This window comes from Penicillium digitatum, chromosome 1 (genome assembly GCF_016767815.1).
Source record: "Penicillium digitatum chromosome 1, complete sequence".
Classification (NCBI taxonomy): domain Eukaryota; kingdom Fungi; phylum Ascomycota; class Eurotiomycetes; order Eurotiales; family Aspergillaceae; genus Penicillium; species Penicillium digitatum.
The window spans coordinates 3,617,006-3,641,513 of NC_089384.1; the positions used below are offsets into that span (position 1 = coordinate 3,617,006).

The 24,508-nt window shown below is 49.1% G+C and overlaps 9 protein-coding genes across 9 annotated transcripts; 5 read left to right on the top strand and 4 right to left on the bottom strand.

Moving 5' to 3' along the window:
* Positions 1-4,907: 4,907 nt before the first annotated feature.
* Positions 4,908-6,076, top strand: Pdw03_3571 (C2H2 conidiation transcription factor FlbC; the record flags this gene model as incomplete). Its single annotated transcript, XM_014676559.1, has 3 exons — positions 4,908-5,353; positions 5,425-5,897; positions 5,958-6,076. The coding sequence occupies 3 exons, from the start codon at positions 4,908-4,910 to the stop codon at positions 6,074-6,076; spliced, it is 1,038 nt and encodes a 345-aa protein (XP_014532045.1).
* Positions 6,077-6,984: 908 nt separating this feature from the next.
* On the bottom strand, positions 6,985-7,812 carry Pdw03_3572 (Fumarate reductase/succinate dehydrogenase flavoprotein, N-terminal; the record flags this gene model as incomplete). The annotated part of the gene is made up of 2 exons (XM_014676558.1): positions 6,985-7,296; positions 7,429-7,812. 2 exons carry the CDS (start codon positions 7,810-7,812, stop codon positions 6,985-6,987), a joined length of 696 nt encoding a protein of 231 aa, XP_014532044.1.
* Positions 7,813-8,277: 465 nt separating this feature from the next.
* On the bottom strand, positions 8,278-9,619 carry Pdw03_3573 (Plasma membrane SNARE protein (Sec9), putative; the record flags this gene model as incomplete). Its single annotated transcript, XM_014676557.1, has 2 exons — positions 8,278-8,337; positions 8,399-9,619. The coding sequence occupies 2 exons, from the start codon at positions 9,617-9,619 to the stop codon at positions 8,278-8,280; spliced, it is 1,281 nt and encodes a 426-aa protein (XP_014532043.1).
* A 353-nt stretch (positions 9,620-9,972) lies between these two features.
* Pdw03_3574 (Vacuolar sorting protein, putative) lies at positions 9,973-12,303 on the top strand (the record flags this gene model as incomplete). Its single annotated transcript, XM_014676556.1, has 4 exons — positions 9,973-10,050; positions 10,099-10,294; positions 10,546-10,757; positions 10,813-12,303. The coding sequence occupies 4 exons, from the start codon at positions 9,973-9,975 to the stop codon at positions 12,301-12,303; spliced, it is 1,977 nt and encodes a 658-aa protein (XP_014532042.1).
* Positions 12,304-12,515: 212 nt separating this feature from the next.
* Pdw03_3575 (Telomere length regulation protein) lies at positions 12,516-15,810 on the bottom strand (the record flags this gene model as incomplete). The annotated part of the gene is made up of 6 exons (XM_014676555.1): positions 12,516-12,999; positions 13,066-13,782; positions 13,830-14,367; positions 14,426-14,512; positions 14,566-14,913; positions 14,973-15,810. The coding sequence occupies 6 exons, from the start codon at positions 15,808-15,810 to the stop codon at positions 12,516-12,518; spliced, it is 3,012 nt and encodes a 1,003-aa protein (XP_014532041.1).
* Positions 15,811-16,128: 318 nt separating this feature from the next.
* On the top strand, positions 16,129-17,695 carry Pdw03_3576 (NEDD8 activating enzyme (UbaC), putative; the record flags this gene model as incomplete). The annotated part of the gene is made up of 6 exons (XM_014676554.1): positions 16,129-16,196; positions 16,246-16,347; positions 16,397-16,402; positions 16,462-16,541; positions 16,591-16,887; positions 16,944-17,695. The coding sequence occupies 6 exons, from the start codon at positions 16,129-16,131 to the stop codon at positions 17,693-17,695; spliced, it is 1,305 nt and encodes a 434-aa protein (XP_014532040.1).
* A 251-nt stretch (positions 17,696-17,946) lies between these two features.
* Positions 17,947-19,195, bottom strand: Pdw03_3577 (DNA-directed RNA polymerase I and III subunit Rpc40, putative; the record flags this gene model as incomplete). Its single annotated transcript, XM_014676553.1, has 3 exons — positions 17,947-18,921; positions 18,996-19,100; positions 19,151-19,195. 3 exons carry the CDS (start codon positions 19,193-19,195, stop codon positions 17,947-17,949), a joined length of 1,125 nt encoding a protein of 374 aa, XP_014532039.1.
* A 419-nt stretch (positions 19,196-19,614) lies between these two features.
* On the top strand, positions 19,615-21,166 carry Pdw03_3578 (NAD(P)H-quinone oxidoreductase subunit D/H; the record flags this gene model as incomplete). The annotated part of the gene is made up of 3 exons (XM_014676552.1): positions 19,615-20,277; positions 20,348-21,068; positions 21,129-21,166. 3 exons carry the CDS (start codon positions 19,615-19,617, stop codon positions 21,164-21,166), a joined length of 1,422 nt encoding a protein of 473 aa, XP_014532038.1.
* A 2,336-nt stretch (positions 21,167-23,502) lies between these two features.
* Pdw03_3579 (uncharacterized protein) lies at positions 23,503-24,219 on the top strand (the record flags this gene model as incomplete). Its single annotated transcript, XM_014676551.2, has 1 exon — positions 23,503-24,219. One exon carries the CDS (start codon positions 23,503-23,505, stop codon positions 24,217-24,219), a length of 717 nt encoding a protein of 238 aa, XP_014532037.2.
* Between the last annotated feature and the right edge of the window lie 289 nt (positions 24,220-24,508).

Genomic DNA, 24,508 nt, shown 5'->3' on the forward strand with positions numbered 1-24,508 from the left:
GCCAAGATCGGAGCCCCATGCAGATGACAGGCCTTTGTTGGTCAAGGGTACCTGATTGACACTCGGCATTGAGGCGGGTCGTCAACGTGCTAGATAAGGATCTGATTACAACGTACTTTGGGAGTGATTTTCATTTCAGCTAGGGGATTATCTTCTTTCCCTGGACGATCGATTGTAAATTGAGATCAAAGTCTGGGGTTGAATCTATTTTTTTTCTCCGAGATTCCCATGTTGAACTGTCACATAATGTCTGACCGCCCTTTTCTTTTTCTGAATTTCCCAGCGGGTTCCTCGGGAAAGCAGATAATCACTACGGGGTCAACAATGGCGAAATTGCAAAGTGACAAAACCCTCACAGGGTCTCAGAGGACGCGTCATTAATATGAGCCGTGCCCGAGAAAAGCGGTCAGGCCCATCAAAGCCCATCTCCTCCGTACAGAGTACCTAGAAGAAGAGCTTGAAGAGCTCACAACATCCATTACCTTCATGCTCCACCCCTCCCGTGTCTAGCAGCCTTCTGGTGGACCTGTATAACCTATAGCCTACGAGTGATGCACTTCGCAAGTTGACTCTAATCTCAGGCTCTGTCCATCCGGCACGCGCCGGCTCAACACTGCGGCCAAGGTACACCTTCCTCAAAAGACACGCATGAAAATCCCATATTTTTGAACGACTGAACGCCATGCCAATGTACGGAATATACAGGTACGAATTGGGAGGTACCAAGCAACCACATCTCCACACCAAAACCACAACACATCTTGGCGTCCATCCTTTCCATCTCACATCCCCCCCCTCACCAATGCACTCAAAATAAATACCCTCAACGCCACATTTGCCAACACAGTGGGCGTTCAGTGAAAGCGATGGAGTCCTGCCGGTGAGATGCCAAGTGGTCCAACACGGCATGGCTGCCAAAAAAAAGGGGGTTATGCTCAGATTAGAGCTTAGATGTTGCATAGCTTGTTTTTTTTTTTTTTTTTTTTCAACACGTTTTAGTGTTGGTTTAGCTGGTCGAGTTCGCGCCTCTTTATTTGAAGGGCTCCATATGAGCTATTCAAAACGGGGCAACTTAAAGCTGAAGGAACCTGAACCTGTACCTAAATTACTTGCCCCTTTCACTATGCAGTGTGGACTTTAGACTTGGGTGCCCGACTGACTGCCCAAGCGGTTTTGGGTATTTTTTTTGGGGGGGGGGGGGGGATTTATTTTAGGGATGTCCACCCCGACCATCTAGACACGGTCGGGACTCTGGCCAGACTCGGGAGGCCCCTACTGAAATTTTTCTCCTCGGTGTTGATGTGTATGTTGCAGTTGAGATGTATATAAGATAAACCTAGATTGTGGATACTGGTATCTCCATAATGAGCAGATTCAGATCCATTCGTTGTCTCGTAATGGTAACCTTGGCTCTCGATACTTGGAAACCAGACAACCTCGGAACGAGGTTACATGGATGTATGTTCACAATCAACAAAGACAAAAAATGCTTGGAGTAAGTTGATGGAGAGAAACCTAATCGATGCTCCAATCTTAATCCAGAAGCCCGGGACCCACGGTCGTCTTCGAGGCACACTTCCGCCATCCATGGATAGCTATTTTGTCCATCTAAGACTGCAATCGACCGAGCAAGTCTCTAAATTAACCTTGAACCTCAGGAACGAATGACGAGTGAACCTTTAATGATTGTTCACGGCCCACATGTTGTTTAATTGCTAGTTTCCAAGGTTGGTGGTTAGTCAAAGTTTTTCTGGAAAGCTGTGCACTAAAGGATGCCGAGGCGTTGCCATGGTTCAGTGGAATGCGGAGAAGCTGGACATCCTGAGTGAGAAAATTGGGACTGGATTTATTTGGGCCTTGGTTCTGGGTCTGGATCCATGGTTCCGAGCTTCCCGTTTAGATCTCCGCAGTGGTGAGAACACTGTTGAATGTGCTTTGTCCCCTCGTCCGGGAGAGCGGCGGTTGATCCTGATCCCCGGATACTTTAGGGTAGAGCACGGAGTAAAGGATGTACAATCTTCATACAACGTACTTCGGTCTTGTGCTATTCCTGAGTTTTCTCCCTCGAGCTAAACGCTAGTCATTCCGATTGATGGAGACTTTTGCGTATATGATTGAATTTCATGAACTCAAAATTTTGTACGTTTTTCTTCGGTCTCTTCCTCGACTACTCGACTATCTACCCCTTCTCGTGCCTTGTGACCAACACTGCACGGAGTACGGAAAGTACGGAGCATCTGTGTCAGATACAACATGAAGGGACTGGGGGGCGGGTGACATTGATCCCCGAGTTTCGGGGACCATGATGAATCCATGGCGGAAATTTATCCATTGTGTATTTACTCCGTACACACTATTGAATAGCAAATTGGAATTTGATAGAAGAGAAAATGTCTGGTTCCACAGCACGAGGCAGAGGAAAAATCTTCAAACAATCCACCAAGGAGAGAAGAAGCAAAAAAAGGGCACTAGAGTGTGACATGTCCCATCCAGGCTCTGTGCTCTAACGCACTATTGCGGGAGCCGCGCCCGCCAGTCTACCAATCTGTCTAAAGCGGCCCTAATCCCGTTTTCCCACTCATCCCCATGGAAGGTTGCACTGTTCCGCCTCCTCTGACGACGACGTCCAGCTGTCCCAATCCCCTACAGGAGAGGGGGGAAAACATGGCTTGCACCCCGCCCTTATCATCCATCATAAGCTACAATACGAGGTTGTCATGGCTTCCGTTTTCGTTCACCCGAGTGCCTTAAGACGTGGACTTAAGGGTGTTCCTATGTGACACAGCTCGCATGGCCCGGCTAATGGCAGCGTTGGTATCCAAACCTATTCCATCTTCCTGCAGGAGGCTTTTTTTTTTGTGTACCACTGTGCGCGACCTCATTGCATGCTCGTTTGTTTGTGTGCTTGTGTGTGGTTCTGCGACCGAGGGAACAACAAATGGTGTGATGGATAAGAATTTCTGTCTCGAGAGCCGTAAAATATCCATGGAGGACGTCTGCGTCTACTTTGTACGGAGTAGTATACAACATAATTTGTACGGAGTAAAGTGGTTCCCGCTCTCGCTCCAAGGTAGTTTTGTCCCGTGGAGTGTGCTCCATCGGACTGCACTGTACATCCTCCACATGTCCATGGAGCACGACATATTAAGACTGCTCTGTATGTTTAGTCTAATTTCTGAAACAGGAGCCCTTCAATTTTGGATGTCAAACGTCATCACATTTTTTGGTTAATCTCCCTGACCGAATGGAATTAGAATGGAATTACTCCGTAGAATGTAGTCAATAATGTTGGCGGCTAGTGATTCGATGCTCCTCCCTTCTCTGTATGTAAGGTCGGGTTGACGCGCTAAACCCTCTCTGTGCCGTGTCAAAGGCCTCCATAGATTAAGCCATTCCTTTGTCTTTTTTTGGGGGGATTTTTTAATGAATCACAGGAATAATGTTTCCTATGTATGTGCTCTCCAGGGCTATGATCCTGCAGCTTGCCAATAATGAGAGACTCCAGATTGCCATCCCAGTTGTGGGTTTGTCTTTAAGCCATGTCCTTTTCAAAGGGACTAGGAATGTTTTAGCACATTTAGTCTACTATTGGGTAGGACCTACTCGAACTAATGGACCATATGATAATCACGTTGAATGTGCTCCGTACTGGACTCCGTACCCAAGAACTACCACTATAATCAAATTAACCCCCACGGCAACGGGTATACCCTTTTAACACTGGGATCTGCCCCGCTACATTGAAACAGCGGACTCAGGGCGAACCTTGGTGAGTTTATTTCTTGGCAGTCCCTTTTCTTTTTGTTCATCACAAATTAAGAAAATCAGTGTACGAAGTATGTTGTAGTAGATTCATATAAATTCAGAAATTTCCCTTTTGGTTTTCTCTTCCCTCAGACACGGCACGGTTGGACCACTCATCAGCGTTCATGGCTAGTTTCCAACTGAACATTCCCCTAGTCTACACCCCCTTTGATTCTGAGGTCACCGACTGCTTTTTGGGTCTCATGTTTTTTCTCCTTTTTTCGTCCCCATATTAAATTGTAGATGGGAATTTCTTTTGGGAGGGAGGTTATTCTTTCCTTCTGACTACTTTCCACTTTCTATGGCTGATTAGAATTGCCGCTCCGATGACGGAGTCGACCAATTTTGACATTCCCATCTAAAAACTGATTCAGATTCTTTAGATCTTCCATTCCTCAACCTAGTTGATGCTTAAGCAATTAATATATTTTAGACCCTGATTAACAAAGGGTTATACATCTACTAGTATGCTTAGGGTAAACATAAAGAGTAATTTCACATCCGAGGAACTGGTTCCCGTTGAGGATCACTTTTGCCCTAAGCAAAGCCTTGAATTCACCAATCCTAGGAGGGGAAAAGGGAAACATGAATTAAATTTTTTTTTTCTAAAATGAGAAAACCCCCAAAAATAAAGAAAAAGTCAAAATTGATAAAATTGATAAAATTTGATTAAATTTTTTTTTAAAATCCCCCAAAATCGAAAGAATATCACAAAAATCAAAAAAGAATCAAAAAGAATCAAATTAAAATCAAATCAAATCAATTAAAAAAACAAATGAAACAAATACCGGTATTATATTTCTCAACGATCTGCAATCCCCGACGGGACGTCGTCAGTGGCACTTTGGTATATGGGCATCATGCCTCACACCTTATATTCCTTCATAAGCTTCGCCGATCCCCTTCCCCAGACTGCTGCTTTTCTCTTTTCTCCCAGTAAATAAAAAATTGTCGATCACTGGCTTTATCTCTTTTTCTCTTTATCTTCCTCCGGATCAACACGGGCGATCACTCTACTCCAAAGGAAAACTCTTTGGTCTCGATCTTCGAACTTTTCTCTCCATACAGTTTCTACACGCGATCGATTCGCGACGCTATTCCCCATGACGATGGTTATGGAAAACCAGAACCGCTCCTACGGTGGCATGAGCTTCGACAATGTCTATCACCACACCCCACCACAATTTACAGACCCGTGGGCAGCGCACACTTCGTCGCACTCGACACCTCCTGTCTACGCAACCTCTATGGGCAATGGCGCCAGCATGGGACTTAGCCAGGTCAAGCAAGAGGAAGTGAACCGCTCCGGGATGTCTATGCCGTACCCCAACATCCCTGTGTCCGCCCCATCAATGGTGGCTGGGAGCACCTACGCGGCCGCCAGCTATGGCCCTGAGGTAATGGGAATGCAACACGAGGTGCCGCGCACTACTTTTGACCAAGCTCCTTCCTACACCACCGCTCCTCCAATGAGCACTTTCGCGCCTTCCAGCTACGCCTACGCCCCCATTCATCCCTCCCCGCAGGACGCCCGTCGGATCTCGCACTCGTAAGTTGGATCCGAGAGTCCGAATTGTTGACATGTGTCGGAACCGCCCAAACTTACACAAAATTCCACAGAGATGCCACTCGCGTTGGCGCTTCAGCCTCGGCCCCCACTTTTGGTGATGCACTCGATGCCAGCCGCGGAATGGTCGCTCTCAGCCAGGACCTGACGCCGCGCAACATCTACGGCCCTCGCGGCACGAGAGGCTCGGCTGATTCCTACGGTTTCCCTACCGCCCAATCCTCCGCCTCATCCATCTCCTCCGGCGGCAATTATCCCTACTACAGCGCCTCGGTCGGCTCGGTCGACTCCTCTGTGACCGACTACAGCTCCACAACTTCCGAGTCATACGAATCGCGTACTCTTCCCCGGCCGACCAGCCTCTTGGCCGGCAGTGCTCCCCCCGGCCCCCAATCAATGATGAGCCAATTCAGCTCCAAGGTGCCCTCCAACACCCAGAAGAAGCACAAGTGCAAGGTCTGCGATAAGCGGTTCACGCGCCCATCTTCGCTGCAGACGCACATGTACAGCCACACCGGTGAAAAGCGTAAGTTTTCTATACTCCAAGGCCACATCGTTCGAAGGTTATATTCTTACAATTTTCCAGCATTCGCGTGTGATGTCGAAGGCTGCGGGCGGCACTTCTCCGTTGTTTCAAACCTGCGTCGACACAAGAAGGTCCACAAGGGCGAGAAGGACGCCGGCTCTGGTGACGATGACGAGTAATCTGCGGACCTTTTTTCATACGACTACACATTCTTCTGCTCGACGCGGAAATCCCGTGAAATGCCCCCCCCCCTCTCTCTCTCCTCCACCTTCTTCGCGCACAAAGCGCCAGACCTTTCACCCGCCACAACCCCGTTCTCCCTGTGCCTTGAGCCAATCCATGAACCAACTGCGTTGGCATTTTGTGCAAACGGCTCGGGCTTTCTCGTCTCCTTGTACAACAGCATGGATTTCCATATCATCATCTTTTCTATATCAACTTCCGACGAACATTTCCTGATCGGAGAGAGAGACGCTTATACATATCATACTCCTCCCAAACGAGCTGTGATTTACGGGTGCAATGGGTTCTGGTCGAGGGCCGGAGGCGAGAGAGAGCCTTCTCTTTTCTTTTTCTTATTTCCATGTTTTCTTTGTTTCACCCACGTTACGACCATAGAGGTTTCCGGCTGGATGCGTTGTTTTCATTTCGTTTCTCATTCTTTCGCTAGACCTGGGCGTCACCTTCCTGCTTTTTCTCGATACCATTGGGGCTTGTGATGATTCGATGTTTTTTTTATTATTATTTACTCAACAGGCCATACCCTGACTTTTTTTCGCTTCTTAATCTTCCATATCCTGCATTGTGCATGGTTTAAACCCACTACATCTTCCTCTTCCCTAGCTGCCTTTTCCACCAAGTCTGTGTTTCAAGTGCAAGTCTGGATTGGTGTCGGTGATGATACCCATATGAAGAAGCATTGTTCCAATTGTTTTGATACTGGCTGGGTCTGGCCTTGTTCAAGTTTCACGTTACAGTCGCTACTAGATACATCATTAAATCATTCTCAATTATTGTACAGTTGCATCTCTTGATGTGGAATCCTTAGACTTTGTCTATAGCAATCTGAGCTTTGATTTAGAGTGCATCACAACTGTTCTAGTCTTCCGCTCTTCCCAGCTCGCTCTACTGCTGCTTGACCAGCACGACGTCTAAAGACAGCCCCAGAGCTCAATCCACTTCCACCATGGTAGTTGTCAGAGAACATATCTCCAAGCATCTCACCTACACAGTACAGCCCAGGAACCTCCTCACTCGTCGTCTCCAAAACGACCGGCGCATTTTCCAGATTGACAGTCAATCCGCCAAAAGTGAACTTGATACCCGTTGTGACATTGACAGCCAGGAGGGGCGGCTTGTCAATAGGCAAAGCCCATTTCAACTTGGGAGCAGCCAGCCCCTAGTAGCAAGGTCATCCTTAACAGCAGGGTCCCACCTCTTCTGCCTATTCCCACCCTCAACAGAAGCATTATACTGCTTAACCATTTCAACAAAACGTTTCCAACGACGCTCCCTCATTGCACCGAACAACCTTACCACAATTCTCCTCCTCACGCAGCCACTCCACAGTTCGCGCATCCCAAACCTGAAACACAACCTGCCCAATCATCGCACATGTATAATTCCGCACATCAAACCCTTCATCAACAAACCGCTCCCCATCCCGATTAACCAGAATCCCCAACGAACACCCGCTCGTCACTAGCGCCGTGGCAGCTGTGTCGAAGAACACATCCACGCCAGCGTTGCCGCTGCCTGTCACGACAACGTCGGCTTTTGGGCGTAGAAGCACAAGGAAATCTTGATGAGAGATCTTTAGCTGGAGAGGAGCAGACTTGTAGAAGTAAGTGACTTGATCTGAGGTTGGAAGTGTGGTGGTATACTCCGGCAACTTTGGGGTTCTGCGCAGGTTCATTCTCCGGGTGCTTCCCCCCCACTCCCCGCAGCCGGGGAGTCAATCTTCGTAGAATTTGGAGATTGCGATGTAGAGTGGAGTAGTGGAGTAGTGGAAATATCAAGAAATCTCTGGGTTCTGGGGAATATCGGGCAATATCGGGCAATATCGAAGGATCAATTTCACTCGTATCACACCCCAAAAGGCGTTTGAGCATCCCAATAGCGCATGGGCTGGCCTATTCCTTATTTAGGGTCAATTGAATTGGAGTGATGAACTCAGATGAATCGCAGTGAAATTATGTTGATTGACGTTTAAATAAAAATTCTCGTCGCTGGGTCTGATATGACCACGGCAGACAATGCAGAAACAGCCCCAACGCCAATATGTGATCCACATCCAATGGACAGAACGCACGCATATAATTACTGAGCTCGACAGTATCAGACATACCGCAGCCCCATTTGCTTTGAAAAAGCAACTTGGCTAACGAATCCGATCCAGCTTGGCCCGGTTCATGGCAATCTGATCGTCGATAAAGTCGCTCTACACCCAGTCAGTCTCATCTTCACACACATACCAGATTGAAGGGACCGTTAAAACCCACCTTGCCCATGATACGCTCCAGATGTCTGTTCTGTTCGTCCAGCTCCTTACCAGTGGCCTTGGCGAGACCGTTCAATCGACCCGTAGCACTACTGAGAAGATCCAAGTTCTGCTCGATCTCGTCCTCCATTGCTTCATCCTCGCTATCCGCCTCGAATTGGTACTTAGCACGCTCGGTGACACTAGCCTTCTTGCCCTTGCCCTGTTTCGCCGCATCGCGGTCAATGTCACGGAATACCTTCTCCATGCGTTGGTTAGTCGCGTGGGCCTCGGACCGTGTGCCCTCGCGGACATCACGATCCGAACGGTGTGTATTGAGGACCTTCTCATCGCGGTCGCGCCGGCGTCGGGAGGCCGTAAACGGGTTCGACACGTGCACAGCGAACATGCTCTTGTTGAGAGTTTTGAGCTCCTTTGCCTTCTCTTCCGCAATGCGGCCTTCAATGGTAGTCATGTCCAGACTCTTCTCCGTTTCGTGGATTGATTCGCCTTGCGCACCGAGGCGGGCCAAAGTGGCACGACCGGTTTCTTCAGCCTGCGCGGCAGCTCGGAGGGCATTCCGTGTCGACGCCACATCACCCTGCTTCACGAAACGCATCTCGTTCTTCGTCGCTTGAACTTCCTGTTCCTCCTCCTCTTCAGCTGTCAGCTGTCGCTCCTGGAAGGTCGCCATGCTGTACTCGTTGCTGCCGCCACCGTAGTTGTTCCGTCCTTGACCATTCTGGCCCTCAGAGTACGGCGGTGGTGAACCGACAGAATTATCCGGTGAGCGGTTCTTGTTCTTGTTGGCGCCGCCGAACAGCTCATTGCGAGCGGAGTCTGCAGCCGCGGGGTCATTGGGATCGCCGCCGCCTAGACCTCCGTAGCCACCGCTTCCATACCGCGAGCCCGAACCAGAGGCTGGGGAACCGGCGCCTGCACCGGATCCGCCAAATCGGTCACTGCCGTAGCTGCCTTGGTTTCCGTATTTGTTGGATGAGTACTTGTTGTCAGAGGGGATGGAGTGGGGGCTCTGCGACGCGGGGCCGCCGTTGGCAGCTGGGTGGTCGGCAGGTAAAGGGGCAACACCTGCATTAATCTTGGCTTTAGTGTATGGGTCTACCGGAATTGGTTGGGCGTAAGGGTTTGAGGTGGTCGACGGGCTCTTGTCCTTCTTTCGCGAGCCGAAGAGTGCTCGTCGGTTAGAGTCATCGTCGCCATCGGATTTTTTGAAAAGACCCATTATGTGGGGGAATGAAGGCTTGTAAGGATCGGTTGAATGAATTAAAATGATCGAGGGTAAATGGAAGTTCAAGAAAAGAAAGTAGGGAGAAATCAAATGAGACAACAGAAGGAATTAATGTGAGACGCCTTCAGGGGAGCTAGATGTTCAAGATCGCCGCCTGATGGTAATATACATACAAGAAGAATACTAAAGTTACCCGCCTATCTTGTTAGGAGCAAAGCAAGCAATAACCGTGATATTACCAAAATACGTCGTTACATCAGCAGTGGCAGTGCTAACCCAATGCGGGCACAGTGGCACTTCAACGTCTCTGTTTATTTTTGGCCACAACATTGCCTCTGCTGGATAAAATGGCTCCTTTATCGGGGTCTGATGCGGACTACTTCAAGAACAAGGCGCAGAGGAGTCTCTTGACGTTACTAGAAGGCGTGCGTATAGCTCCTAGACATTCTGATCTGCGCTAAACTATTCGCCAGGCTCGGGGTAAAAAGAACCTCGTCATAAGTCAGGAGCTGGCCGGCCCAGTGGGGCTATTCGTCAAGTTTTCCGTGCTTCAAGAGTATGGCGTGGACCGGGTCTTCTTGCTGGAAAATGCAAACATCGACTCATCACAACGCAATGTTGTATTCCTTGTTCGTGGCGAGAAAGCTCGCCACGTTCGAATTGTGGCAGGTATGACATGGTCTCTTTTTTTGCCCCTTTTCGGCTTATTAGGCTGGCGTAGCTTGGATCTCTTCATTTGGGTCCATGATGGGCCATCATTAGATTACACAGAGGGATTTTTCTACTCTTTATGTTATCTGAAGAAACATTCCCTAGATTGATATTCACCATTACAACGTTTTTCAAGCTCATGTCATTAGGGCCCTTTCCTACTATCTCTGATTGAGTGCCATCAGGATGAGCTGACATTTCTATCTTAGAACAAATCAAACGCCTGCAGAATAATGGAAACGTTGAACATGAGTTCTCCATCTTCTTCACACCAAGACGGACCCTTGTAAGCAATGCGGTCTTGGAGGAGGCGGGACTCACCGGTGACGTGAACATCGCCGAGCTTCCTCTCTATTTTATGCCCCTAGAACAAGATGTCTTGTCACTAGAATTGGATGAGTCGTTTGGAGACTTGTACTTGGTAAGTCAATAGGTTGCTAACGTTTGAATGAGACATTTTCTGATCTACCATTCAGCACAAAGATCCCGGGTGTATCTTCCATGCTGCCAAGGCTCTCATGGGTGTCCAGCAGCGCCATGGCTATTTCCCACGCATTGTTGGAAAAGGCGACAATGCCCGGCGCCTGGCAGATCTCCTATTGCGCATGAGGAAAGAACTTGATGCAGAGGAGAGCTCCGGATTGGCTGATCCCTCTGCGCGAGGGCTGTTACCAAGTGCGAGTGTCGAGAACTTGATCATTATAGACCGTGATGTGGACTTTGGTACTCCCCTTCTCACACAGCTCACCTATGAAGGCTTAATTGATGAATATGTCGGTATAAAGAACAACCAAGCAGACGTTGATACGAGCATTGTCGGTCCTGCCTCCGCGCAACAGTCCCAAGAGTCATCCAAGACACCCCAGCAAGTCAAGCAGGGGCTGAAAAGAAAGATCCAGTTGGATGCCTCGGATCAGTTGTTCAGTCAATTGCGAGATGCTAACTTTGCAATCGTGGGCGACATCCTGAATAAGGTAGCACGTCGCTTAGAAAACGAGTACGAGAGCCGTCACACGGCTAAAACGACAGGCGAGCTTCGAGAGTTTGTCAACCGATTACCATCCTACCAGCTGGAGCACCAGAGTCTTCGAACCCACACCAACCTCGCAGAGGAAATCATGCGACTCACCCGCTCCGAAATCTTCCGCAAAACTTTAGAAGTCCAACAGAACAATGCAGCCGGTGCCGACTCCACATACCAGCACGAGACAATCGAGGGGCTTATAGCTCGAGATGTCCCACTAAAGACTGTGCTACGGCTCTTGTGCCTGGAGTCCTGCATGTCTGGGGGTCTCCGACCTCGCGACCTAGAGAATTTCAAGAGACAGATCGTCCAAGCGTACGGCCACCAGCACCTCCTCACATTTTGGGCGCTGGAGAAAATGGAACTTCTCCAGCCTAAATCCTCAGCAACCACAATGCTCCTCCCTACATCTGGCGCACAAGCAGGATCAAAGACGAATTACGGGTACCTGCGGAAGAACCTCCGTCTTGTCATCGAGGAGGTCAGCGAGAAGGACCCGAACGATATTTCCTATGTGTATAGTGGCTTCGCACCCCTTAGCATCCGCCTGGTTCAATGCGTGCTACAAAAATCCTACATGGTGTCGTTGATCAAGGGAAGTACGCCGGCCGCCTCACTGAATACCGCTAATACAACATCGCCTGGCTGGCTTGGCTTCGAGGACGTTATGAAGAGTGCTCGCGGTGCGACTTTCAGCATTGTCCAGAAGGGCGATGATAAGGCTGTGCGGGCGCGTCAAACGCTGAGCGGTAACTCTGCTACTAAGGCTGTGTATGTCTTTTTCTTGGGAGGTATCACGTTCACGGAGATCGCCGCGTTGCGCTTCATTGCTGCGCAGGAAGCCCCACGAAGAAAGATCATAATTTGTACCACGAGTATCATTAGTGGTGATCGGATGATGGAGGCGGCTATCGAGAAGGGTAGCTTTGCCAACGAAGAGTGAACGGGTTAAACTACGCCTCAGTGATCATAATGATAGCTACGTATACATGTCATTTTCGGAAAAAAGCGAGCAGCACGCTGTGCAGTCTTCTTCTGATGGCTGTTTGAACCGTTCAGCATGGAATTTTTCAACAATGTTCGCAAAGCCCCGTAATCTGGTTCGGTTCTAGACTTTAACCTAGCAAACCGATAACTCTGTCTCAAAAGATTGATTCAATAGCCGAATCCAGAATGAACGCCCATCAACCGACCCTGATACCGTTCGATAACCTCCCCGAGCCGTACCATAACACCTGCTGAAAGGGTGCGTATCTGCTCCTGCGGGTCAGTAGCCGTGGAGCTTGGATCAGCCCTCGCAGCCGAAGGCGGCGTCCGGTCGAAGACCTGGGAAGCCCACTCGCGCAACTCGATCACCATCGTGGCGTACTCGGTGACAAGACGCTGTTCGCCATTTGAGCCAGATGCAATATTGAGATCCACTATAGTGAGGAAGAGGGATAGGAGTGCGGCAGTGACGGTTGGCTCGCTAGACGTCGAGGCTGTGTGCAACGGTAAGAGGAGAGAGAGGGTTTCGTGGGTGAGGCCTGGGAGGAAAGGGGTGTGGGGGCCTGTTGTGGAGAGTATGAGAGAGAGAGTTTGGAGGAAGAGGGTCAGGAGATGGGGGATGAAGAATGGGTTGTATGAGGATGTGGATGACCTAGGGCAATGTTAGTATGCATAATTTAAAATGAGATGGGAAAAAAGATGAGAGGTGAGGACATACGATGAGAACTGCAGCATCATCATTTCAAATCTGCCCTGCAATGGGAAGAAAAATCCCTCAGCAAGCACCCTGTGCAGATCCTTGATTGTGGAGTTTTGGCGCTGGGCGTCACGCTGCTGGCGTCTCTTTTCGACTTCCATACGTGACGAGAAAGTGCGTACTTTGAGAGCATTGGGGCCAGTCATGGTATCTGCCGCATTGGCTGCTAGCGGTTCCAAGGATGTGCGGGACATTTCCCGGGTGAGAGTTGCAATGGGCGACTCCTTTGCTCCTGAGTACATCGCCTCTAGGGCAGGGGAGAGCCGTTTCGATGGGAATGAGGTGTCGCTAGTAATTGGCAGACGCAGTGCTTTGGCATCCTCTTCTCCATTCCCGGCTAACTCGCGAGCACTGAGACCCAGGGCTGTAAGAACAGCAGATCTCTGGACTTGAGAAAGGTCTCCATCGAAGTAGATGGCAGTAAACCAGCGACCCATCTTGAAGGGCTCGGACACAATCAATGCAATCATGCTTTGTAGGCGAGATTCATGGAATGACGGATGGTGGTTGTCGTTTTGAAGACCCACGATAGTCAGAGCAAGCTCCTCGATCTGCTCGGCAAGCTCAGTTCCGAATCCTATTTTCCGTCGAATTAAGGATGGGGCAGTCGTGATGGCAAGATGATAGCGCTCGACGTTCTCGGTGTCTCGAAGAGATGGAATCAAATCACGGATATATCTTGTATTTGTTAGCGAAATTGATATCAGCAGGAAACCTGTACTTACACAGGCGCGGTGGGCTTATTCCGTTGGATCAACGTAGGATCATCATCAGAATCGCATGTGTCATCGTCTGGCTTTTCATACGGAATGAGATCCTCATCTTCATCCTCATCCTCATCACTATCCTCGACTTCTTCAATAGCAACAATCTTGCTTGTATGGTGACGCGAAAATTGTGCTTTCGGTTTCTTTGCAGGCTTGGGGCGGACAAGTTCTGATTTTGCTGGCAATGCCTCTTGCAATGTTTTGATGGATTCGGGCGAACCGACCTCATCTTGGACCTTTGTTAAATCCAAAAACCAAAGAGCTTCCTCGCTGCGCATTTCATCCAAGTCAAATTTGAGCACTTTGTCTGGTTCCTCAATGAGTTCAGATATTCCTGTTCCAACAATCATACCAAGAAGACGAGCTCTGTTAGAGGACGCAGCAAGTCGATTGGAGACTGCGTTGAGATAAGCTCCTGAACGGCCTACTTCTTTCATTTGCACTTGGTCTAGCCGATAGAGGTGGCCAGCAGCAAGAAGAATCACATGTGCAGTTGCTATTCAATGTCAGAAGCTAGTTTTTAGAGAAAGAAGGGCATTGGGCTGTTGACAAACCATTCTGAATCACATTTGGGACATGTTTGATAGAGAGTTTGTCTCCAAATTGCTCAAGGCTGCGTATGAGCAGCGGCTTTAATACACCTATTAGAGGCCCTTAGTTTTCTTGTCTCTTTCCTTCCGCAACATGAACTTACTACCGCGGTCAATGAAAGTGGCTAATAGTGCACGACGTAGTCCCAGCGTGTTTATTGAGCCACCGTGTGACTTTGAAAGCCATTCCACGACCTGGCTCTCCAAGTCTGGCCGAGAAGAGATGAAGGCAGAAATCAAAGCTGCCACTCCTTTAATGGGCTCTGGATTGATTGACTGGCCCACTGTCTCCGAAAAATCATCTGAAAAGTGCCTTCGTTGTACATCACGGAAAATCGCTTCCAAAAATGCAAGCTGCTCTGTTCGCCTGAGACGGTCCAACAAAATTCCGAAATGCGCTGACGAGGACTGCCGAACAAGTAGGTCCGAGTAGATTTCTGTGACAAACTGGTCTGTGCGATGTTAGCCTGGGGCTCAAACAAAGCCTTGGCGTTTTTTTTTTTTTTCTCACCTGTATATCCAAGGCTTAAGGCTCGCCCTGTCAATAAAGCAGCTGAGGCCCAGTCGCTTTCATCATCTGGGGCTAGTCTCGTTGCCATGTGAGAAACATTGCGCCCAAGCCATGATGCATATTGGGAACCATTCCCAACCCAGGATATTGAAGATACTGCTATTGACTCATCAACAACCGTAAGAGCCTCGGCTGCTGTTGATATAATCTTGCCGGCAGCAACGAGCGACACAAGCTCTCTCCACGCAACTTGCTGTTGAGTTTTGTCATCATAGATAGCCGAAATGTCAGAAGAAAGACGGAACAAAAATTCTTTTGGCTCTAGCAAAGCAGCAAGCACAGCCAAGAGATCCCGGATACCGAGTTGGGTGCTTGAACCTTTTGCTTGCTGGGCAGAAGCGCGAGCCGCGTTGATTAGAGATCGCAGCTGAGCCACCAAGGAACCAAGACCCGCCACGCTGCTAAGACATCTCAATAGTGCTGCTCGAGGTTTGGCGTCTTTCCCTTTTCTGTCTTTTGCATCTAGCGATCCCCAATGATCTGGAATCGTAGTGCTGACTAAGAGTTGGAGAATCTGGGCTGTGGTGGGACTTGCAATCCGGAGGTCGAAGTCCTTAGTAGTTTTGGATTTGCTGAACGGATCAAGAGCTGCCAAAATCACAGATAGCAGTTCACGATCGGGACTGGTTTTGAGTAGATCTATAGTGTGACGTGATGATAGATGCTCAGGATCGAAGCCATCTGTTGCTGGATCAACACGCAGAGACTCGACAGCAGAGGTAGTAAAGGCATCTGAATCTCGCTTGACAGTTTTAACCGCCGTTAGAAGGCCCTCCATTTTTGATTTGAAAATCACTTCGGGTGAAGAAGTTGTGCCTGAGGTGAAGATCACAGTAGGCGGGCCTGAGATTAGTCAGCCATAGTGACCTCGAGGCACGCGCAGGCGATGTTGTCAACTCAGTCTCTTCATAACCAGTGATTTGATTGCTTCGAGGATTCGAGAAAAGGGTGAACTTGGTCTGTACCTGATACAAATTTTGTCAAGCGAACACTGTCTGTCATCCACCGCAACGAGCGTTGACCCGCGTAACGCGACTTGATGCTGCACCTATTCACTCTCACCAGTTGCCCATAACAGAATCCTAACCCTAACAAGATGGATGTGGATACTGAAACCCCAGATGTCCCAGAAGCTCCGATTTATGTAGACCAACGAGGTCGATGGTGCGTTGGGCGACCTTGTGACCTCTGACCTGCTTTGACACCCCAATAGGAAGCACCTCTACAACGTCCTAAGTAAACGTGGTCCTTTTACAGATGACGACTGGAACCCTGGCCCCGAGCCCATCAATGCTCTGGAATCTTCCAAGATCTTGTAAGTAAACTCACTTCGGAGAGATTAATTTTGCTGACTTGGAATCTAGGGTGATGTTTGTCAACCTCGCAAAATGTGGTATTCTATCAAGATGAAGGACTAACTGGAATCTAGCGGAGCTGGTGGACTAGGATGCGAGATCTTAAAGAATCTTGCACTATCTGGATTCAAAGATATTCATGTCATCGACATGGGTATGTATCTCAACTCCGAATGCCAAGACCAGAAGCTCACAGTCGACAGACACCATTGACATATCAAATCTCAATCGGCAGTTTCTCTTCCGCCAGGCTGACATCGGAAAGCCCAAAGCTGAAGTCGCGGCTGCTTTTGTGCAAAAGCGAGTGAAGGGAGTGAAAATCACACCCTATGTCGGCAAGATCCAGGACAAGGATGAAGACTACTACATGCAGTTTAACATTGTTATCTGCGGCTTGGACAGTATCGAAGCTCGACGCTGGATCAATTCCACATTGATCTCGATGGTCGATGAAGATGACCCATTGAGTCTGAAGCCACTTGTGGACGGTGGAACTGAAGGTACCTACCTGCATCGTCAAATTCATCCAAGAATATGCCATTGATACATCAATCAGGTTTCAAGGGCCAAGCACGTGTCATTCTACCATCTATCTCATCCTGTATTGAGTGCCAACTGGATATGCACGCACCTCGCCCAGCAGTTCCTCTCTGCACTATTGCCACTATCCCGCGCCAGCCTCAGCACTGTATTGAGTGGGCGCACCAGATTGCATGGCAAGAGAAGCGCAAAGATGACACATTTGACAGCGACGACATGGAACACATATCGTGGATATACAATGCCGCTTACGAACGTGCCCAGCATTTCCATATCCATGGAGTTACCTTTCAGATGACCCAGGGTGTGGTAAAAAATATTATTCCGGCTATCGCATCAACGAATGCTGTCATTGCAGCCTCCACAACTTCAGAAGTGCTCAAGATCGCCACTAGCTGCAATCCATTCCTAACCAATTACATGATGTATGCTGGTGAGGAAGGAGTGTATACCTACACATTCGAGGCGGAGAAAAAGCCCGACTGCCCTGTGTGCGGAGAACTTGCCCGGAAGCTGAACGTGGATCCTAATATGACCCTGGGCGAGTTCATCGACAGCCTCGGAGAAAGGGCCGAAGCTCAATTGAAGAAGCCTAGTATGCGAACTGAAGAGAAGACCCTCTACCAGCGTTTCCCACCTCAGCTAGAGGAAATCACCCGACCTCACTTGGGGAAAAAGCTAGCAGAATTGATCGAGGATGGCGAGGAAGTCGCTGTCAGCGACCCAGCCTACACCACCACATTCCGCTTCCGTCTTCACTTCAAATAAGGCAATGTTCTCCTGCCTCGCTTGTGAAAATTACAACAACACAGATAGCTCTGATTAGCCTTAGTTAACTGCGTAGAATTCAAAAGATAGCTGTTGGGCTCTTTTCCTAGACAACAAACACATCTAGACTCCAGCCCCGTAAGGCGAAGCCTTGATCGACTTTTAGTAAATGTACAGCGCAAAGGCAGCCAAAAAAAACCCAACTCCAAAGAATGCATGTAATAAGTTGTGGCAGAGACAAGACCCATTGATCAACCCATCAGATCGGTCAGACCTCTCTTCCACCGGTTGCACTTCAGCTTCATAACCTTGACAGCCTCCAGGAAGAGCATGTCACTTTCAAATTGACCGGTACTTTCCACGTTGAAGATGAAGTGATCCCGCACCCGTCCCAGCTTGACCTTACCCTGGAACTCATCGTGGCGCAGACACTCTCTGCTGACAGTATCATTGAACGCATCTTTCACAACGGCCTTCTGCTCACCGGCATGGCCCTCGTATCCACTTCCACGCTGTGCGGCCTCTGCAGAGGTGACGGGCTCAAGACCAATCACACCCTTAGGGAAGCACTTGGCAAACTTCTTCGCATCCTCGCCAATGATAGGACGCAAGATATTAATATCAGGCAAGAGACGGTATGAAGCGGTAGCCACAGGCGAGAACTTGGCGTGGTCGGCACCGATACCCTTCTGGCAGTGAAGTTCCATTTCGATCTTCTGGCCGGGACGGAGCTTAGCGATCAGAATGTCCGGGTTGACAGGTGCGATAGCACCGTCACCGACAAAATACTGTTCCTGACGACCGACGGGCATGTACATGAGGTCCTTGGCGTAAACATGGGCGTTGGTATACAGCTTGCGGGGATCCTGCTCGTCCTTGTCTGCGTACTCATTCTTGTAGCATTCCACATCGAGGTGGAGCACAATGGTGTTAAAGTCGCAGGGACCATCTTCTTCCTCGGTTCCATCTTCGGAAGCCTTCTTGTACCAGTGCATCCAGTTGATTCCTTCGATGGAACCCTTGAGGGGGATCAGGCCCAGTCGTTGTGCAAGTACTTCATCTTGAATGACGGAAGTGTTGTTGTGAATAAAGCAGTCCTCAATGGCGATGGTGGGAATCTCGGCCATAAGGATTCGACGGAAAGCGTTGGCGACAGCGGGATCGAGTCCGATCAGCGAGAAGGAAGCCTCGAACCGTTCATTGCGGTGGAATTCGACTTTGAAATTCTGCAGGATTTATAATGGTCAGAGTTGGCTCAGGCCAGTAGAGAAGAACTTCCTGATTTTGTTTCATCGCATACATTCTTAAATTCATCGAGTGCCCACCCGTGCGACTCTCCGGGCCAGTGGCCAGGAAAATCTGTAGAGGGGATATTGGTGACGGTTTCCGCATTGATACCGATGATCTAGGGCGATTAGTACTCTGAGGTGCATGCCATAACTCTTGGAAACATACACGGCGGCGCTGCAGCTCCTCCTGCGAGGCAACAAGAGGCGCCATGGTAAGCAACTATAGAGGGTCTGGTGAAGGTTGGTGGTAAAATCCGCGGTCACCGATAAGAGAGATTTCTCGAAGCAATTTTCTAGTTTGCCTAAGGCAGAAATCAGGCCTTTATTCCGCGCACATTGTGATACATTACATAACCTAGAAGTGTGTGGTCATGTGATAAATGCACAGCACTTGGCCAAAAACGGCTAGCGTCAAGCCCACACCCTTGCAGTTTAGTGGCCCCTTCAAGCCAACCAGCGCACGGCTGATGACCCGGCAGCTTTCACGTGACGAGCCAAAATGCGACTCCCAAGTTGAGACCTTCAGCCAGTTCCCTATCCGTAGCGAGCCATATCCACCCATTGAATGCGCGTGGATTGAGGATAATCTCCCCTCATTTCCCTCTTGGACCTCCAATTTCTCCATTCTCCATGGCCGCTTCTTTCGCCCGTCTAGCGGGCCATGCGCCCAAAAGGCTCTGCCTCCGCCCCTCCTCGCTCAACACATCCATTCCTCGTTCCCGCTCGATAACCACCTCTATTCCTCGCCGTCAGGCAGAGGCTACTAGCTACCAGGCCACACGACTTGTGCCGACCGACCCGACCTTCACCTCACTCGCCAACAAGGGTCTTCCCGAGGACCCCGAAGCTGCTGGCCTTGAATCCGAGGTCGAAGGGATTAATCGCAAGATCCGTCACTACACCGTCAATTTCGGTCCTCAGCATCCTGCTGCTCACGGTGTGCTCCGGTTGATCCTGGAACTCAATGGCGAAGAGATCGTTCGCTCCGATCCTCATGTCGGTTTGCTTCACCGTGGTACCGAGAAGTTGATCGAGTACAAGACTTACATGCAGGCCCTGCCTTACTTTGACCGATTGGATTACGTATCTATGATGACGAACGAGCAGTGCTTCTCCTTGGCTGTTGAGAAGCTGTTGAACATCGAGATCCCTGAGCGTGCCAAGTGGATCCGCACCATGTTCAGCGAGATAACTCGAATCCTGAACCACCTCATGTCTGTCCTGTCCCACGCCATGGATGTCGGTGCCCTAACTCCTTTCTTGTGGGGTTTCGAAGAGCGTGAGAAGCTTATGGTTAGTTAATAAGAGCCCTTAAAAAGCCACTACGGTCAAATCTTCTTTACTGACACTTCGGGTGCTTTAGGAATTCTACGAGCGTGTCTCCGGTGCCCGTCTCCACGCTGCCTATGTTCGCCCCGGCGGTGTGTCGCAGGATATTCCCATTGGTCTTTTGGACGACATCTACCAGTGGGCCACTCAGTTCGGTGACCGCATTGACGAGACCGAGGAGATGCTCACGGATAACCGTATCTGGAAGGCCAGAACCCAGGGTGTCGGTGTCATTAACGCCACCGATGCGCTCAACATGAGTTTCACGGGTGTCATGCTTCGTGGCTCGGGTGTTCCCTTTGATATTCGCAAGTCGCAGCCGTACGACGCCTATGACCAGGTTGAGTTCGACGTTCCCGTCGGTGTTAACGGTGACTGCTACGACCGTTACCTCTGCCGTATTGAGGAGTTCCGCCAATCCCTCCGTATCATCCACCAGTGCCTCAATAAGATGCCCGCTGGTCCGGTTCGCGTGGAGGACTACAAGATCTCACCCCCTCCCCGTGCCGCCATGAAGGAGAACATGGAGGCTCTCATTCACCACTTCCTTCTCTTCACCAAGGGTTACTCTGTGCCCCCTGGTGAGACCTACTCAGCCATCGAGGCACCCAAGGGTGAGATGGGTGTCTTCCTGGTCAGTGATGGCAGTGAGCGGCCATACCGCTGCAAGATCCGTGCTCCTGGTTTCGCCCACTTGGGTGGCTTCGATCAGGTGTCTCGTGGTCACCTTCTCGCTGATGCTGTCGCAATTATCGGTAAGTCGTTGTTGTTTTGTCTTCTTCGTTTCTCAGCTCCTAACATTGAATCTCTTCTAGGTACTATGGATCTTGTGTTCGGTGAGGTTGACCGATAAATGGTATTGGCAACGCAATAATAAAAATGAAAAAACCAAACCTGAAGAAAACCTTCTCTTGGCACCCTCTTAGATGGTTAGATTCGCCTGTACTGGGGGGAAAAATCAGAAAAGAGGAATGATCTATTTTCCTTGATGTGATCCATAAACCCTGGAACTTTCGACGCCGGCTAGGGTGTACCAAATGTTCCATGTTTCCTTCCCATGGCGTTGTGCTATTATGTCTTGTCATTCTCCTTTGTGTGTCTGCTTTTTTTCCACCTCTACTGCTTTAAACAAGCCCTTTGTATAGTGAACGTCTGATTCTTCTTCCGTGAGCTGTTTATTTTTCAATGTAGGGATATCATCCATGAAATAAACCAGCGTAAACCCAAATCTGATTTGGATAGTACAAGGCGGCTTTGCATCTGGAGTCTATATGTTAGAACACCTACATAGGCTTATGGATTACAAATTGAAATACCCTCAGACGCCTTTGAGCCTTTTTTTACTCCAACAATGCAACCAGTTGACCCTAAAGCAGCTCAGATCCCCCTGACCGCTTCGTTGTTTGCCACATTTGTCAAATGACGGCAGAAACCCACCGCCTCAAGGGTATAAGAAGGCCCTCTTTCCCCCAGAGCTCCCTCTTCTTTTCTTTCTTCTTCAGCTCTCTTTGCCTATTGGCTTAGATCAAGTGTAGTATCTGTTCTTTTCAGTTTAATCTCTGAAAGTTTCCGTCCAGGAAACACTTTGATTATTCCTATTTTTGGATCCCGCGACTTGGCCCCTGTGCTTGCGCATGCCTCGTTGCACAGTGTCATTGGGCTTACACTACCCCCGATCGACGCGAATTTCTTTTTCATCAACTGTTCGGCTTGCCCGGGCACTTGGAGAAGATGCCTGAAAAATCATGCAGCAGCAACGGACTAGTTGCATTGCATGAAAAAGGTTCAGTCGTCTATGGGAAATGATGCTGCTCAAAATTTCCTCGGCAACCTGAAAACCGTGTTTGACCAACTTGACGCTTCCACCACTCAAAAATGCCCAGGCCATATCCATGGTAAGAAGCATTTGATAGATGTCCGGATGTTTGATTGCTTGACATTTAGTCTGCCACGCTGGAGTCGTAGCCGAAATTGCTCGGTCTTTCTGATGCATACACTTATTCTTGACAACTTCCAACATAGCAGGAATGTATAGACTATCTTGGTGTTAACTTCGGCAACTCCTCAGATATTGACAAAATCCGCATGCAAAATGTCGGTTCGCTGTCTCCTCGCCTTCATCGCAATTACCGGCACACATTCGATGCGTGGAGACAGCACAAGCGCCAGTAGGGATGGAAGGCCTTTGGACAGGAAATGTGGCCGAATACTTTCCCATGTGGTATTATGACCAGCTGCCAGCTTGCATCAATTTATGGCTTGGGGATCTGATGGTTGCAGCCACTGGGATTCAAGACGATCATCTCGGTTTGCATTTATAGGTGTCTTTTTTGGCGGCACCGGTTGCCACAAGCGATTACATGGGGAGGTCAAAGACAGATCCTCTGAGACAGTCCTTGGACATACTGTTGGGCCCTATGGATGACTGAGTAACTGTTCTCTCATACTTGCCACTTGGATGTACCTAGATATGTAACTAGGCGTTGTGCATTTCGCCATCTTTTCCCACAGTGTGAAGAACAGTTCAGAAGTCTAGGATTTCAAATAGGTCTGATCCAGCTCAAATAATTTTGTGCACACTTGACAGTCTTCAAGGCTAATTTATATGCTTTGATGAACATCCCAGGAATAAGGATTCATGCATCCCTAGCTAGAAATTATAGCCGAGCATTTTCAGAGGCTCCTAGCCCTCACTGAGTTCAATGTTTTGTCCTAGTCTATGGGCATTGGAGCCTGGGGCCACCGCATCGCCATTATTTCAAGACCGTCGACCTAAGATATGATATGGGGCGTTTGTTTTTCACGAGACTGATCGCGAGGCTTTAAAGCTTCAGTTGATCAGGCTCATCTTCCTTCTTACAACTCAGCTCTGCTGTACCATCCACCACATCCAAGCTATTTACCCACTCGGCCCAGTCGTGAACTTGGGCCCCCTACCTTCCCTTCTATCTTTGATGTAACATACTCACTTGTTGTCACCTTTATCACCCGTCTTTTTGAATATCCCCTTGGCCACCGGGACCAGGGGTGGATCTATCTCAAAATCGCACCAAAATCGCAGATCAGATCCGGTTGACAAGGTACACACTCAAGCCCGTAGGGTGACGATTCTGAAAATTAAGGTCTCTACTTGGCATCTGAAAGAGACGCACGAGAAGTGATTGGATCTCACATTTCCAGTTGGGCATCATGGCGAGCCCCCAAGATCATCAGTCTGAACAACCAACTCCAAGTTCGACGACATCTCTACTCTACACGATACCTACCGAGCTACGCTTGAAAATATTTTCCCTCTGTGTGCCCCGGAAATACGCCATCAAAGTGACAAGCGCAATGTATCGGCCTTACGGGGTCGAGCCTGTGGTTTCGACGCGTGACCCGTCCCTCCTAGACAGGTTCTCCAACACTAGCCCTCTCTGGACTAACGTTTTACATGTTTCTAAACGAATGAGCGACGAATGCCTGAGCATTCTTTACGGAGAGAACTTGTTCGAAGTTTATCTGGACAAAGGAGCTGAAGCTACGCTCAAGAAAACATTCAGCATTAAGAATATTCAGCGAATCAGACTCATGCTCGCCATCGCCCCCGGCCCATATTTCATCGGGGAACTGAACCCACCCGATATTCCTTTCTGGGCCAAGATAATCCCAAACCTGAAGATTTTTGGGTGGATGACCCAGCCAGACAAGAGAGCCGAGCATCTCACAAGCAATTTTACGATGGTGCAACGGTTGGAACGCTGGAAGGAGTGGATGGATGCCTACTTGGACTGCTTCGGTGAATTTCTGGTGCCCGGGGTGGAGTTCAAAATGAAACTCGAGAAAGAGGATGGTGAATACAGGCGGGTTGGCAGAGTTTCTTTTCAGCGAGGACCTTTCTTCAAAAAGGATGGAGAGCAGGAATGAGGGTCTACGAGGCATACTACGACAACAAAACTTATAGCTGATCCTTCAAATGCAAAGTTTTAAATCAATACTAGGAGATATCCACATCGACGTCGCTAAATCCAGCAGTAGAAATTAATCCATGACGAATTGATTGTTGGAAAATCCAGCCTGAGAAGCTCTCTAGCATTATACATAGCTCTACAAAATTTTGATGTACTTTTTAGCCGTGGAATCTTCCTGATGATTGCCCACAAGAACAGTCGGTCGCTTGCGCAGCCTTGTAATCTCTTTCTTGGTCTTTCTCAAA